Source organism: Oryzias melastigma, linkage group LG20, assembly GCF_002922805.2.
Source record: "Oryzias melastigma strain HK-1 linkage group LG20, ASM292280v2, whole genome shotgun sequence".
NCBI classification, from domain to species: domain Eukaryota; kingdom Metazoa; phylum Chordata; class Actinopteri; order Beloniformes; family Adrianichthyidae; genus Oryzias; species Oryzias melastigma.
Genome location: NC_050531.1, coordinates 24,032,310 through 24,049,056, shown reverse-complemented (window position 1 = coordinate 24,049,056; position 16,747 = coordinate 24,032,310). Strand labels below are relative to the sequence as shown.

At 42.6% G+C, this 16,747-nt stretch overlaps 2 protein-coding genes across 3 annotated transcripts in view; both read right to left on the bottom strand.

Moving 5' to 3' along the window:
- Positions 1–411: 411 nt before the first annotated feature.
- itprid1 (ITPR interacting domain containing 1) lies at positions 412–2,668 on the bottom strand. The gene is made up of 2 exons (XM_036217445.1): positions 1,966–2,668; positions 412–1,412 (listed from the first exon to the last, which is right to left on the bottom strand). The coding sequence occupies exons 1-2, from the start codon at positions 2,165–2,167 to the stop codon at positions 901–903; spliced, it is 714 nt and encodes a 237-aa protein (XP_036073338.1). The 5' UTR covers positions 2,168–2,668; the 3' UTR covers positions 412–900.
- A 6,442-nt stretch (positions 2,669–9,110) lies between these two features.
- cubn (cubilin (intrinsic factor-cobalamin receptor)) overlaps positions 9,111–16,747 on the bottom strand; it is a 94,714-nt gene continuing 87,077 nt past the window's right edge. The window contains exons 59-67 of one of the 2 annotated variants that reach the window (XM_024261754.2): positions 16,413–16,630; positions 16,076–16,275; positions 15,765–15,927; positions 13,958–14,166; positions 12,179–12,323; positions 11,828–12,009; positions 11,272–11,437; positions 9,586–9,821; positions 9,111–9,326 (exon numbers count right to left, since the gene is read on the bottom strand). In XM_024261754.2, the coding sequence (XP_024117522.2) occupies positions 9,219–9,326; positions 9,586–9,821; positions 11,272–11,437; positions 11,828–12,009; positions 12,179–12,323; positions 13,958–14,166; positions 15,765–15,927; positions 16,076–16,275; positions 16,413–16,630 (1,627 nt within the window). In that variant the 3' untranslated portion in view covers positions 9,111–9,218. The remainder of the gene's footprint in view (positions 9,327–9,585; positions 9,822–11,271; positions 11,438–11,827; positions 12,010–12,178; positions 12,324–13,957; positions 14,167–15,764; positions 15,928–16,075; positions 16,276–16,412; positions 16,631–16,747) is intronic. The other variant, XM_036217374.1, reaches the window with a different exon arrangement.

Here is a 16,747-nt window from a genome sequence, read left to right as displayed (position 1 = left end):
TTTCCATTCAGGTTCCCAGGGATTCTCAGACCTACCCAGCTACTGAAGGGCAAGTGCACAAATATGTTTGCATGTTTTCTCCTGGACCGGACTGTATTCAAAACAGACATTTGAGAATTACATTATGCCAGTGGTTGAATAAGGCTTTAAACTTTGCAATCACTGAACCATAACGATTCTGTCTCTGTCAAAATAAACCCTGAGAGCATTCTTAGCCAATGGGCCTTCCCTGTCACACTCACTTCACTCAAATGCTGCAGCCACTTTATTTTCTTTGTGAACAAATGTAAAAAAATCAAATTCTGTCAAACATGAATGACAGTTACAGTGTAAAATCATTTAAAAAAAACGACATGAAATCTTTAACTTCATTCAGACAGACAGTACAGACAAATCCCTCTAGAGACGCCCTCAGCTCAGAGTTGACTTTGATCATTATTTAATTAAACCATCACAAGATAAGTTCTTTGATTTAAAAGAAAATGTACAACTTCCTTGTGAAGCTTTGGCACAATTCAATATCAATTCAAAGATCTACCGGACTTCCAGGTAAACTGGGTTGTTGCGTCACTCTGCACAGCACTCATTGAATAAGCCATCAATCCAAACCATTAGCTAAATTCCCCGCCTTCTTTCCTTAGCCAATCCCAATCTCAACATTTATCTCTACATTCCAGATGGTTTTGGCAGCCCCCCTCCACCCTATTCACCATCTGAGCCATGTCTGACATCTGCACCATCAGCATTTAGACTCTGGAGGGTTTACATCTATGATCCAAACTTATCCCACCAGAATAAAGACCTCATCTGCCCAGAGCCTAACCGCCAAAAAGACTGGACTAATTCATGCACATTTTGATTCACAAATGAATCTTGGTTCACATTCCTAAATGGTATTATCTAGCTCTTCCGGTCCCCGTTATCGCTGCTTACCTCAGTCCCTCCATTTGGTGTCCAGACATGCTCTGGACCGCTCTTTCTCCTAAAAGCATTGTTTCCTGCTTTTGGGAAACTTTCTTCAAGAGATGGATGTCTAATTGCTTTATCTTGTGTTGATAAATGATCCCTTATATCAGCTTTTTGATTGTTTGCCACATAATCCAGACATCCATTCTCTAAACACACAGGTTTGACTCTCATTAAGGGAACTTTTGTGTGCCTTGAGATGCTGGAGTCTTGCGGGGAGTCAGACACAGAGCAAGGGTGGGAATTTTCAGCCAGTCCACTTGAGATGTGATGTTTCTGGCCAAGTGATTTTTTTGATGCTCGTCTGAACAGGATGGCCATCTTTCTCCTTCTTTCCTGGACATCAGGAGGCAGTCGCTTGTCCAGTGGTGATTGAAGAGAATGCCCTATCAAACCAGAAAACGTGGTGGTCACCTCCTGCAGGACTTGAAGCTGTCTGAAGCGATCTGCACAGGTAAAAGAAAAGGGTTAGATCATTGTATTTGCTACACAAAAAACACTCAAGCATGATCTGGTTGTCTATTTTTGAGGTGAGCAAAATATATCATCAGTGTGTCCAATGATATAGCACACTGTAATTTAAAAAAATACACAGTATATTAATTTAAATTTTTGTTTTGCAAAATGTTGTGTCTAGAAGAGCAAGGATGATAGAGCGTATTTCTTCATTGACTTTGTTAATTTCATTCTAAAATTATTCTAGCAAAGAAAGAAAAACGTGTTTCTTATTTTTCTTTGAAAGGTTGTAGCAGAAACTCATGCCGGTCTTGAGAGATGGAATTCAGTGTATAAACAAGATCTTGTGGTTCTGTTAACAAGTAAAGAAAGCGGTGGCTCTGTCACCAGGACTCTGCTTGAAGCCCCAGATCAGCACCTGTTGTGTGATCAGCAACAATTGAATTCAACAATTCAACTACCCGTTCAACAATTGTATGCCACTTGTTACCCAATGTCCCCTGATCCCTTTTTACTAATGTAGCTGCTAAAATGTGCACTTACTACCAACATCTGGGTTTTCCAAGTCCAGTCGGTTCTTTTGGGCCTCCAGAAACACCTGGAGGGTTATTCCTCTTGCCTTAGACTGATAGTGGAGGAATCGAGCTGGGATGCGACCAGAAAGATCCGGTTCATCATAGCCAAAACCAAGGTCCAGGAGAATCTCTTCTGGGTCGTCACTCCACAGGCTGAGCTTGTCCATCATACTAAAACCAGAGGTTTAACAGTTTTTTTTTTGTTCTTTTTTCAGAATAAACTGATATGAAACAGCTCAATCTGGTAGAATCGTCTTGGTAAAATCCTTTTTCTTCAATGTGAAATGGTCAAAGAGCTGAAGACTTGCCTTTTTTAAATCCCTGAAAAAGGTAGGTACTTCTAAACATTTACAAAAAGTCTATAACTTTTACATTCCCTAATAAATAATACACCTAGTTCAGTAAATGCTTTGTTAAATCTAACACTTTGATAGGATCAACTTGGATGAACGAGAATCAACAGATTTCTAAAAATTCTATTTTTTAGGTATAAAAGCTGTAACTTGACAGAATCAGCTGATCTCTAACAATCCTTACATGGATGTTTATTGTTTGTAGAAGATGGAAGTTTCTGATGGGATTTTAACATTCATGAAAGCAATACTGTATGATAACTTAATGGCGGTTTTACAGTGCAATTCCATGGACTAAGCTTTGCGTCCCTGATGTTTTGCAAGCGTTTTTGTCCTGAACTTCTTTCTATTTTCTTCATTTGCTGGGGCCGGGGGGTTGCTGGAGCCTGTCCCAAATACTGTTGGGTGTAGGAGGGATAGACTCTGGACAGGTCGCCAGCCTGGAACACCTGTGGCACCTTTCTGCCTGTCAGTCAGTCAACCACCACACAGTGGCCAGCGGAGCTCGCTCGTTTGCTCCGCCCTAGTGCCCTATTTTTTTTATTTTTTTTTTAAGTTTGTATTTGTATTTAATATGACTAACATGACAAAACACCACTGAAACACCAAACTAAATCTCAAAATCCTCACATCAACAGTGTGATAAGGACATTAAATAATAATAATTTCAGTGTTTTGGTAACTAAAGTTTCAGAAAACCTGTGTTTAAAATATCATTTGCATTATCATTTGCTTGATTTATGTTGATTCTGCCAGCAGCACAATGTCAAATTAAAGAGCCTCCAGTGTTTTAAAGTGAACTCATGTCATTAATAAATTGTTTACATAAAACATGACACTTGTATCACTTTCACCTACAGGTCATTTAGGTCATATAGCTGAGTAGTCATGTCTTCGTACTTTATTTTAAAATTGCCCTTGCCTTTCATATTGTTTAAAGGACAAAAAATAAAACACTCAAAAACATGTTTTTTTTGCTGTTCTCCAACTTTGTGACTTTGAGCTCCTGCCTCTCAATAGATCCTGTGCATGCCCCTGCTCAGCATATTTAGATTTCAAGCCAGCAAGGCCTAGTGGGCCCCACATAGTTTAAAGTGGGCAGAGAATGTGGGCCGCAATTGGGTTTGTCCGCAGTTTCCGTGGTGGCCCCAGCTGTGTTTGCCCACATTGGCTTAGGTGGCTATGCTAGCCAGTCGCCCGGAGGACAGCGTAGCGAGTTCCGCTGCCCAAGGTCGGGAAAAGCAAGCAAGTGCTGCTGCCCAGGAGTCAGCAGAGCTAGCAGGGTCGCTGTCCAGGCCTCCAGTCCCTAGGCAGCGAAGCCAATGCGGACAAACACAGCTGGGGCCACCACGGAAACCGAGGACAAACCCAATTGGGGCCCACATTCTCTGCCCACTTTTGAACCATGTGGGGCCCACTTGGCCTTGCTGGCTGGGTTGTATTCAGAGAAAACAAGGACATCCATTCAAATAGTATAGAGGGAAAAAAGCCTCACCAGCTGGACTGAGATGCCACATGGTGTTAAATTTTGGATAGATGTGACTGCTGCACCTTAGCAGGTTTGGTGTATGAAGTGGCTGACGGTCTGGGTGTGTCTTCTGCTGAATCATCACCAGTAAAACTGATGTGGAGGAGTTGCCTGGGAGATAAGGCCTTTGCGGTGTTCCCAGGGGATTCTCAGTCTATTTGCATACTATATTTGCATACACCTTGGTTATGTTTACACGTAAAAAACACCATCTACAATTGTTTGCAAAAAAAGCATTTTAGGGTTGAAGATTCTAAAGGGAATAAACTAAAAAGTGAATTAAAAACCAAACAATGTAGAAATGGAACTGTTAGTTTCAAATAGAATAGTTTTACTGAGAAAAACACATTTTCAGTTGCAAAGGGTAACATAATACAGTACTCTGAATAATCCCAAAAGTAATTGGTCAAACTGCTGAAAAGAAATTTTACTTACCATAGCAAAACGCAGAGTAACTCAGTGATCAAAACGACATGGTAAGTCCAGTGTAAAGTATAGCAGCTTGCCTTTGCATGTTGGCAGGAAGAAGGTTTTTTATTGGCTGTTCTCTCCGCCTTCAGGGTTTGCTTATATTTGCATGTCTCCTTGACCACAAAGCGCACATACACTGATGCTGGAGTTGCTTCCTGGACATCAAACCAACCAAATCTGTGCAAACTCGTCTAACCAAACCTTTAATCCCATCTCAGTCTTTGACCTGAGGGTGAATTCTTTTCTGGATCCCAAGAAAACCAAAGAAGAAAAACAAAAACACTGCCAAAAGTGAAATGTGTTCTCATCACTTATGAGGACTTGTTTCTGACTTAAAGGAAGTCCTCACATTACTCCACAGTTCCTCCCAACCTGACTGGAGTTTGAGCAGCCTGCAGTCCTCTGAAGACAAAGTAAATGACAGAGAAATGAAACTGACAGATTTGACTCTGTTGGATTTCCCATTGACACTTTTCATGATCTCAAGGACTTTAAGTTTACAGTTTGACAAGATTCTTTGACCCAGGGAACCAATAAAACATTAGTCCCCAAATCATTTTGCACATCTGCCTGCTTTAACCTCTAACTATGTTGTACAGGATGTTCTTTATAGTGTGATGGAAAAATACAACAATGCACAATCATAGCACTCTCAAAAATGGTTATTATTTAAAGATGACAATAAACATGAATCCAACAGGAAGTCAACTTTATTTACAGCATCCTTGTAGCAGTTTGCTTGGGACCATTAAGGACCATTGGCGCCCCCCAGTCAGGAGTGCTGTGATGACAAACAGCCACCTATAGATGCCATGTATCTTCACTGAAGCACTTCATTGAGAGAAAACCATCGATTGGACTCAGTGATCTGTTAGAACATGCACCCACCTTGTGAACACGTTCCTCTTTTCTAACATATTTAATATAAAACTTCTGAAATTGTCTTTTAAATGCAGCTTTCATTTTCCTTGAAGTTGTAGACTCTTCTGTTTCCACACTGACTGTTTTTACTCACAGACAGAAACTTTCCAAATACATTTGTGGGGAGATGGAAATGTAGGAAGCACACTTAACTGGTTCTTCTTCTGAGTCCGTTTGGCCCAGCTGAAGCCTAAGCCTGAGTCACATGCACCCCTACAGTGTTGACTCGTACAAGTGCGGGAGGTTTTTGGGTTGTTCAGAGCTGTTATGGGCTGTAGACAGAAGCACCTGCATCTCCAAGTGTGTCTTGCAATTTCCTTCAGACTTGTGCGACCACCGTAACCCTAGTGCTATCTTATGGGATCCAGATGACCCAAGCCTTACACTGACATGTTATCCCTCCCATGAAAAATGTGGATGAAGATGGACAGGTTTTCATGTCTGCCACGGACACCAGTGAAAATTAAAAATCATTGGAAAAAAAAAAAGTTCAGCGCGCTGTCTTGTGGGGTCCAGATGACCCAACTCCCAAAGTCAATATACCAGATAAAGTTAAAGGACATCATAGAAATGTACAATTTTCGTGCATGTGGTAAGTGAAAGGGATGGTAAAGAGTGTATATATGGTTGGGCGCTGAAATTCGGTTCCAAGTAGAAACCGTTATGATTTACGCAGTTCTACCCAAACCAAAAGAAGCTGTTTCAATCAGTTCCTCATTTCGGTTCTTGGTTTATTGAGGGTCTATTTATCTTAAGACATGTCAATCACTTCTACTCTGTTCAGTACTTTGAAGTTTGAGACAATCATTCTGCCTTTCCTGCGAGAGTGGGCGGGCTCATATAAGACTATGAGGGGGCGAGCATGAGAGCATGGACCCACCCTTTTTTCAATGTATAAACTGCTGTTGCACTGCTGTTCCACAGCCTTTGCACGGCTGTACCGCTGGTACCACACGCAGTCACCCACGGTCTCAATTTTTGTGCAGTTCAAAAATTTCTTTCTGAAAGTGACGGCGGCCAAATTTTGTACTGCGCGTATGAACATCGATTACATGACCACATCTCGGCTGTTGCACTACCAGTCCACTGCTAACAGCGTCTGTCCCACACGGATGAAATTTTTCCCCGTGCTCCAGCTGTGATACGGCCGTGAAAGCCAGTGTGACCGGATCTTAAGTCACTACGGCTTCTTCTTAAAAAAAAGAATCTTTCGGACACCACTAGAGCTTCAAAGGCCTTAAAGTTGGAGCAATAAGGTGGAGCCAGAGGGGTAGGGGAGAAATTTGGATTCAGCCTTTGATTGTATAATTGCCATATTCCTAACAGACTTATCACATCGACAGCACTAACGGGTTCCTTTCACAGTGCACAGATGAAAAAAGAGGAAAAATCAATATGACGGATACATACTTCCCACACACACATACTTCACCTTCCAGTGTTGAGTGTTTGCTCTGACCTGTCACTCATAGCTTGCCTGTAGAAAAAAATGTGTACCAACATGTTTTCTCGTAGGGCTCATCCAGCGGCCTATCTCTTCTTCTTTTCCTTTCGGCTTTTCCCTTCAGGGGTCGCCACAGTGAATCAGTTTCCTCCATCTAAGCCTGTCTTCAGCATCCTCCACTCTAACACCAGCCACCTTCATGTCTTCATTCACTGCATCCATAAACCTCCTCTTTGGTCTTCCTCTAGACCTCTTTCCTGGCAGCTCTAGACTCAGCATCCTTCTACCAATATATTCACTGTCTCTCCTCTGAACATGTCCAAACCATCTCAGTCTGGCCTCTCTGACTTTATCTCCAAAACCTCTAACATGTGCTGTCCCTCTGATGTATTCATTCCTGATCCTATCCATCCTGGTCACTCCCAAAGAGAACCTCAGCATCTTCATCTCTGCTACCTCCAGCTCTGCTTCCTGTCTTTTCTTCAGTCCCACTGTTTCTAGTCCAAACAACATGGCTGGTCTCACCACAGTCTTGTACACCTTTCCTTTCATTTGTGCTGAAACTCTTCTGTCACACATCACACCTGACACTTTTCTCCACCCATTCCAACCTGCTTGCACTCTCCTCTTCACTTCTTTTCCACACTCTCCATTACTCTGTACTGTTGACCCTAAATACTTAAACTCCTCCACCTTCTTTATCTCTTCTCCCTGTAACCTCACTCTTCCACTCTGGTTCCTCTCATTCACACACATGTACTCTGTCTTACTGCGGCTAACCTTCATTCCTCTCCTTTCCAGGGCAAACCTCCACCTCTCTAACTCCACCTCCACCTGTTCCCTGCTCTCACTACAAATCACAATATCATCTGCAAACATCATAGTCCATGGTGATTCCTGTCTAACCTCATCCGTCAGTCTGTCCATCACCATTGCAAACAGGAAGGGGCTCAGAGCTGATCCCTGATGTAATCCCACCTCCACCTTGAACTCCTCTGTCACCCCTACAGCACACCTCACCACTGTCTTACAGCCCTCATACATGTCCTGCACTGCTCGGACATACTTCTCTGTCACTCCAGACTTCCTCATACAATACCATAGTTCCTCTCTGGGCACTCTGTCATAAGCTTTCTCCAGATCTACAAAGACACAGTGGAGCTCTCTCTGACCTTCTCTGTACTTCTCTATCAACATCCTCAAAGCAAATGTTGCATCTGTAGTGCTCTTTCTTGGCATGAAACCATACTGCTGCTCACAAATGTTCACTTCTGCTCTTAGTCTGGCTTCCACTACTCTTTCCCACACCTTCATTGTATGGCTCATCAGCTTTATTCCTCTGTAGTTACCACAACTCTGCACATCTCCCTTATTCTTAAAAATGGGCACCATCACACTTCTCCTCCATTCCTCAGGCATCTTCTCACCACCTAAGATCCTGTTGAACAACCCGGTCAAAAACTCCACTGCCATCTCTCCTAGACACTTCCATACCTCCACAGGTATATCATCAGGACCAAGAGCCTTTCCACTCTTCATCCTCTTCAAAGCCCCTCTCACTTCACCTTTACTAATCTTTCTTACTTCCTGCTCCACAACCGTCACCTCTTCTACTCTTTGTTCTCTCTCATTCTCTTCATTCATCAACTCTTCAAAGTATTCTTTCCATCTTTCCATTACACCACTGACACCTGTCACCACATTACCATCCCTATCCTTGATCACCCTAACCTGCTGCATGTCCTTCCCGTCTCGATCTCTCTGCCTTGCTAGTCTGTACAGGTCAGTCTCTCCCTCCTTACTTACCAACCTTGCTCATCCAGCGGTCTATGATCTTAGCATTTCATGCAGGCCACCTGTGTGCCCCGTTTGTTTCATTTTTACTCGGCTTAAAGCTTGTACAGATACCATGAATGATGCCATGAAAATTGAGAAAATAAGTGTCATACGTTTGGTAAGTGTATCTTGAAGTAATTATAAAGCTAATGGAAGTTGCGCACATTTACAGTCATTTTTTGTCTAAACAAAAATCTTCAGGGCCTGTTTTCACTGAGGATGAAATCCAGAAGAAGTCAAGATTATGAACTTCCTACCACTACACCTCTGCCCCCTCCACTGTTGTGATGCTCAGCCCTCACAAAGGCTTCATCTTCTAAACTCACAGTCTGATTGGCAGACAATATCTCTTTTATAATATGCACGTGATGATTGCTGAATGTTTTGTGTGTTTCTGTTCATTGTGATGCTCTCTGTGCATTGTGACAGCTGGTCAGAAAAACAATTGGTACAATTATACAAAAACAGATTTTGTCTTATTGGTTTTTCACAAAAGAGGACTTTCTGGAAGTTGACACAACAAAGTGACCACCTTGTAAAAAATGTTTTAGTTTGAAAGATTTGTGTCAGTTTATTTTATTGCTTTTGAAAAATACATTCACATTAATGTTTTTAAGTGATTAAAACTGTTGTGTGTTTGACAGCAGCATGCAAAGTGCAGCATCCTTTCAGCTGCTCCAAGTGAGTCTGAATCCTGAAGGAAGAATGGAGTATTGTGACTGAAAGACAATGAAGACCTGGTGGGAAGATGCTCTGAATGGAGCAATGTTGGTTTCCTGAAAAAGACAAACAGAAAATGGAACCACTGAAGACGTGCTTCAAAATTTGCTCCACTAAGCAATAGATGATGGAACGCTTTTAAATGACTAAGTCAGCCCAGGACTAAGTTGGACTGTCCCAGCGACTACAGCTCTGACGAGTTTCTCTCCTCAGAGGATGTTTGGACTCTTGTCACTCTCAGGCCAGGATTAAGTTCATTGCAGATTTTTTTTTCCCTGTATATCATTACTTTGGCTTGACTTTTAAGTTACGTACCACTCCACAGTAGGGTCCAACAGGAAGCGAGGAAGAGTCTGGGCCATCGTACAGCTTCAAAAAGTTGTTCTGACAGTCTCCAGGGTCGTCAATACTCATCTGGCCAAAGGTGACAGTCACCACTCGGCCTCGCGGTGCCATGATGTTCCACTCACAGTGACTCTGATTAGGATATGTTCCTGGGTAGTTAGGACTTGAGAGAGAGCCATGATCTCCATACAGCATTCCCCCGCAGCCTGGAAAAGCATTTTAATCAGATGCAACATGGTCACTTTGTCTTTTACAGCCAAAGTATTGTAAACTTTGAATTAAATGTTCTCAAAGTAAAGGAGGGAGAGAAAAGAATAAAAGTTGTGGACACATACAAACTGATACACTGAATCACTATACACTCACTGGCCACTCTATTAGGCACACCTTTCCCACTGCTCGTTAACACAAATATCTAATCAGCCAATCACATGACAGTAACTCAATGCATTAAGACAAGTAGACATGGTCAAGTTAATCTGCGGCAGTTCAGACTGAGCATCAGAATGGAGAAGAAAGGAGATTGAAGGGACTTTGAACGTGGAATGGTTGTTGGTGTCAGACGGGCTGGTCTGAGGATTCCATAAACTGATGATCTACTGGGATTTTCACTCACAACCATCTCTAGGGTTTACAGAGAATGGTCAGAAAAAGAGAAAATATCCAGAGAGCTGCAGTTCTGTGGGTGGAAATGTCTTGTTGATGCCAGAGGTCAGAGGAGAATGTCCAGACTGGTTCCAGCTGATAGAAAGACAACAGGAACTCAAAGAACCACTGGATACAACCGAGGTCTGCAGAAGAACATCTCTGAATGTATAACACATCCAACCTTGATGCAGATGAACTACAGCAGCAGAAGAACACACCAGGTATCACTGCTATCAGCTAAGAACAGGAAACTGAAGCTACAATTCACACAGACTCACAAAACTGGACAATAGAAGATGGAAGAACGTCGTCTGGTCTGATGAGTCTCTATTTCTGCTACATTCAGATGGTCAGAATTTAACATCATGAAAACATGGATCCATCCTGTCTTGTATCAATGGTTCAGACTGGTGGTGGTGGTGTCATGGGGATATTTTCTTGACACATTTTGGACCCCTCAGTACCAACTGATCATGGTTCCAACCCCACAGTCTACCTGAGTATTGTTCTGACCATGTCCATCCCCTTATGACCACAGAGTACCATCTTCTGATGCTACTTCCAGCAGGATAAGACTCCATGTCATAAACTGGAATCATCTCAGACTGGTTTCTAGAACAATGAGTTCACTGGACTCTAATGACCTCCACAGTCACCAGAACCCAATAGAACCTTTGGGATGTGGTGGAACAGGAGATTATCATTATGGATGTTCAGCAGACAAATCTGCAGCAACTGTGATGCTGTCATGTTAATATGGACCAAACTCTGAGGAATGTTTCTGGAACCTTGTTGAATCCATGACACCAAAGATTAAGACAGTTCTGAAGGTAAGAGGGGGTCAAACCTGATACTAGCTAGGTGGACCTGATAAACGGGCTGGTGAGAGTCAGTTGAAATATAAGAGGCTTTTATATGAGTAATATTCATTCAATACTGCCAACAAGAAGTTTATTTTGGATTTATAGCATCTACTTCCAATTGTAAATTTCCAAGTAAAAAACTGACCATAAGGAGAAGAAGTCCATGTGACATCAAACCCATCCCGAACACTGGAGAAGTCACTTCTGAAGTGGAGGTAAAGCATGTTGGATTGTGGGAAGATGGGATTAGGCAGAGTGCTTCCACAGAACCGACCAATAAGTGGTGAGTTAGCTGTGCTTCCATTGCGGACCTGAGGAAAAACACAATCTTGATTTTACCAGGAGGATCAGCTGAGAACAAATTCTCATTTACAATGATGACATGGCAGAATTCTTGTCTCTCTGCTGCTCTGTACACAGTTGGGATGTGACACTGGTATAGAACAGACATACAGTAACCCCCACTTATTCGCAGAGACATGGTTATTCTCTAAGTGAGAAGTATCTCATGCATTTTGCACCAAACCGTACACAGAGCCATACTCTCATGTCGACACCGTGAGGACAACTTTTGGTAAAGTTCTGGCCCAAAAAGCAAACGCTCACAGACCTGGCCGGTGGTCTCAAACCCCTCAACACTACATTTTAATGAACTTTGCATTACAATGAGAGGCAAACAGCCTTTGTGTTCCCTGCTTCACCTCCAGGTAGTCGAAGTCACAGCTGCTGTGGCTCTCCACATCAAATGCATTAAAAAAGAACGAGATGGAGTAGTTGGTGGGTGCTTTTAGGATGATGGTGCAGTCCACATCATGGGGGTAAGTGTCAGGCCAGCCAGGACTCTTTAGGTAACCAAACTCCTGTTCATAGGTTCGACTGCAGTCTGGAAGTCAGTAACACATCACTCATTAGAATTTGATTTGGATGCTCTGCAGTTATCAGTTGAACTGATCTCCAAAAAGAGCACAGCAGGAAGAGGAGACTTGATTACATCATAGCTTTTGTTCTTTCAATTGATCTCATCTTTTCACATCTTTATTCAAATAACTTACTGGTGATTTGAAAGGTAAAGCTGAGGCCATTTCCTGTCACGAAGCGGTCAGATTTGAAGTCGACCAGGACCATCCTGCCATAGCTGTAAAAGTCTGGTGGATGCATGTCCAATGCACAGAAGGTATGTGACTGCCCAAAGTCTCCCTGAAAGTTGAGCATTGAGCACACGGGTCTTATTCCAAAGGCACGCTTGATGTTCAGTCAAGAAAGAGGACATAAATTATGAGAGAATGTCTTCTGTGATACTTTCAATGTGAACAGATATTTTTAGGTTACAGTTACATTGCTTAGATGGCAAGATTACATTATTGTACTTTTTTGTTACAGGTTTTGTGTCTAGGCCAAATGAAAAAAGTCACAAGTCTAAGCCCACACCCAGCTCGATTATGACTGAATGTCACATGCACAGTGCTGCATGCATTTCTAGTGATGTGCATGAAAGTGAGACCATAAAGAAAGCTGTGTTTCTTTGTTGACTGCTCTTGTAGTATTGGGTGGCTAAGGTGGTCAGTCAATAACTGAAGGATCAGCAGTTTGATTCCCGCTACCGCCAGTCAAATGTCAGTGTGTTCCTGGGTAAGACCCTTCCCCCTCCCTCCCTTCAGTGTGGTCCACTGGTGTGTGAACGTATGAATGTCCTGGTGATGATCAGAGGGGCTATAGGTTTGCACTGGCAGCCACGCCACTGTCAGCCTGTCCCAGGGCAGCTGTGGCTGATAGGGATGTAACAATTCAGTCAAGCAGTGATTCGATTCTATTCACAGTTTTAAAGTCACAATTTCAATTTTTTCCATTTTTTTGTTTTTCTCAACACAATCACTTAAAGGTATTTTAAGTCCAAGTATGTTTTCTTTGCTTCTTACATCAAACTGTTTTCCTGCCAGCAGAAAAGATTCAATAGAAATAAAAAATGATACATAATACTGAAATGATCACAAATCCTTTCATACTCAGTTCATGCTGTGCGTCACGTGCTCTGATCCTGTGTCACTCAGTGTCAACCTCCCCCCCAAGCCGCTGAGTGTGAACTCGCCCGTGCTCACAGTCAGTGCAAATGACCGTTAAAAAAGAAAAATAGACAGAAGGCTCAAGAGAAGGAGGTACACAGGACGGAGTCAGAAGGGAAAAAGTCGTGAAGCTGGGTCGTCACCTATGACTGCTGTCACGGTAGATTGGTCAAAGTTGAATGAAAATGAGGAACAAATCTCGTCTTTGCTTGAATTTGCGTTAATAGTTGTGATTGCAACATTGCAAAATCCTGGAGGGAATGACTTATGTGAAACTTTTAAATGCAAAGGAGCTGCGAGAATTTCCCAGGAGAGGGGGAAGAACAGCACTCAGCCAGTCCACAACACGCGCACACAGCAAGCCTGCATGAAGAAATGTCCTCTGCTCAGCATTTCTCCACTCAGGCACAGGCCAAGAGAAACCGATTTTTGAATTTTCAACACTGATGAATATGTTGACAAGTTTGAATCGTTTTTTTTACCGATTCATGATTACATCCTTAGTAGCTTACCAAAACCAAGTGTGAATGAGGAGTGAATGAATGATGCACATTGTAAGTGCTTTGAGCATCTGGGAAAGTGCAGAAAAATCCAATCCATTATTATTATTTTTATTAAAGAAACGTGTGATGTTAGATTCCCATCACACTTTAAAACCTACTTCATTTTCTCCAAAGCAAGTTCATGCTTTGCTGTAAAGCTGCTTTTAGTTTATTCTCTCCTTCAAACAAGTGTGTCCAAGCCACTGACCGGTTGTGTGTCTGAACTCACCAAAGGCCAGTCATGAATCTGTAGGTAGTTTGTGGAGCAGCTCTGGTCTGGCTGGAGGACAAAGGTCTGGATTGATACTTTGATGGTTTCCTGGCCTGGAGCATCCAGAATCCAGCGGCAGGAGGTATGTGGAGGATATGTATTTGGGTAGAAGGGTGAAGTCAGGGTCTGGATGGTGGTGGTGGCATTCAGGGTCCCGCCACAAAACACTGAAGGATGGCAAATGCAGTATTACAAATAAATGATAAACAAGATTAGAACTAGTTTCTGAACTTGTTCATTGACTTAGGCAAGTGCTCTCCTAAAGAACACCCGTTTGCACAACAGCAAAGTACATTGAGTGATGATGAGCTTTCCACTGTGCTGTAAGTGTCTCTTAAACACCTGGAATGCATTAGCATTCATATAAGGGGCTCTTCATTGAGCTAAAGCTGGGGTTACATTAACAATTATCACCGCGTGAGGGCAGGCATAGCAGAATCTTCAAGATTTCATGCCACTGCCTTATATATATATATATATATATATATATATATATATATATATATATATATATATTGGCATGGCCAAAAATAAATGGCAGCATTCAGGTGGCAGTAAAGGGTGCAGAATGGTCCACTTTTTAAAAACCCTCGGCTACTGGGAGGGTGGTGACCGGTGGCACTTGATATGAACGGTCAGTCTGAAGTCATTCACACATTGTCCAGTCATAGCTGCCCTGTAGCCGCCTAGCTAATTTCATAATGGCATCATCCTTGTTTGTCACTGGACTGTACTGCATGACCTTGAAACATGCGTGGGCTGCCAATGACCAATGTCAACTTTTAGAAAAAAAATCGCCTAGTCGCCATAAAATCTTAATATTTTCTTAAGACTTTCGTTGTCACCGTGTGGTGTGTAAAAATGTGACAACTGCCGGCCACCTGCCAAATTTACTAAAAAACTTGCCTTAAGGTTGGCGCAAGGTACCATTTTGGGATATGTGACCTATTCAGCACCGCAGAACCTTTTTGACTGAAACATCCCACATAAATTTGGAAACTGGACTTTATCCTTATCGATTCGTGTGGCAGGGGTGTCCAATTTCAATGTTGAGGAGTAACAACAGGATAGTTGGAGGCAGTATCTGTGATACTGAGAGTGACACTGAGATTAGCTTAAGGTAACTAGAGGATCTTTTTATTAATGTAATAATAATAATAAAAATCATCTGGGTTCAGGAGGCCCTAGCAGGCTGTCTTCCCTGTCCTGGAGGGGCTGTCTGTCTGCCAGCCAACCAGGCGCTCAGGGTCAGTTTAACAAGGAGATGTTCGCCACGCTTGGGGTAACCATCACATTGTTTCCTTTAAATCTATGGATGTTTGTCTCTTTGCATACCAGGAGATTTCCCCAGCCTTCCTATAGACCTTATTCTGGAATGATGCTGTGGCATGGCGTGGTTTTTAACCACCATCAGCGTCTAGACTCTTGGCATTAGTCATCTGTGGTCCAAGTTGATCCCACACCTGCAAGATGCCACTCACTCAGAGCCTAATGGCCAAACATTTATGGACTCCTTTGTTTCTGCACATCTTTATCACAAGGAAATATTTCCTCACACTCTAAAGATCTCTCCTTATTGTAATCTCTAAACTGTTTGGTGGGAGCTGTGTGCCGAAGGATTTCATCTTTACTTCATTGGGGGTTGGGTAAAGTCCAAAAGGTTAATTTTTGTAATAGTGAAACAAGGTCATTTATCATCTCTGATTAGGACACACTTTTGCCTAAAATAGTGATCCTCATGAAAGATGGGTGACAAGCGTCTTACATGGAACTGCTCTGTAGGTGGCGTTGAAGCCTTGCATCTGTACGGAGCTGTCAGTGACAAATTGAATTGTCAAGAAGTTTCCAGTGGATAGGAAGTAAGCAGGGATGGAAGTTCCACAAAATGTCCCAACCAGAGGGAAGTCCATGCTGTGGCCATCATAAACCTGCCACAGAAGCAGACACACCGGTCTTTAATCCATTTTGTCTAGCACGTTGCACTCCACTGACATAACGTTCAGATCTAAACATTCTTTGTGTTAGAGTGGTCTCAGTGACAGATATAAAGTGCATAGTTGATGAAAGGCAGTTTACTTTGACGTAGTCGTAGCGGCACGTAACGGAACTCTCCAGCTCAAATGACGAGAAAGTCAGATTGATGGCCTGGTTTACTGGCATCTCGATGCTCCATACACAGTTCATGCTGGGTTCATAGCGTCCGTCCAGGTTTGGATCTGGTGACCCAACCATGCCCATTGGCATTGAGAGATAGCCACCACATCCTTGTGAAGGGCCTACAGAAAAAGTAAGAGGCCAGTCATACATCTTCAAAAATGATATGCTGATTGACTTCCGGACGAGCCAATATTCTCTGATTCACTTTATGTCCTGAAAGCTTCTTATGTGTCACATTCAGGAGATCTCGACGTACCAAGAGTTTCTGAGTAAGTAGCTCTCCAGCCAATCCCATTCACATTGTCATCAGTGATGAAGACAAGGAACAGCTCGTTGCTAGAAGAGCGCAAATCTGGTGGGAGGGCTGTTCCACAAAACTTTCCCAGCAAGGGGGCCAGAGAGTCCTGCCCGTCGTGAACGGACACATAGTCATACCGGCATGAAGACGAGGCCTCCAGATGGAAGGTGTTAAACCTGCAGATTTACAAATGAACACAGAGCAGGAAAATGGGATCTGGCTAAATAGAAACATTACTGAAAGATTCTTGCAATAGTGATTAAAAGAGCTACTCTGAAATGATCACATGACAA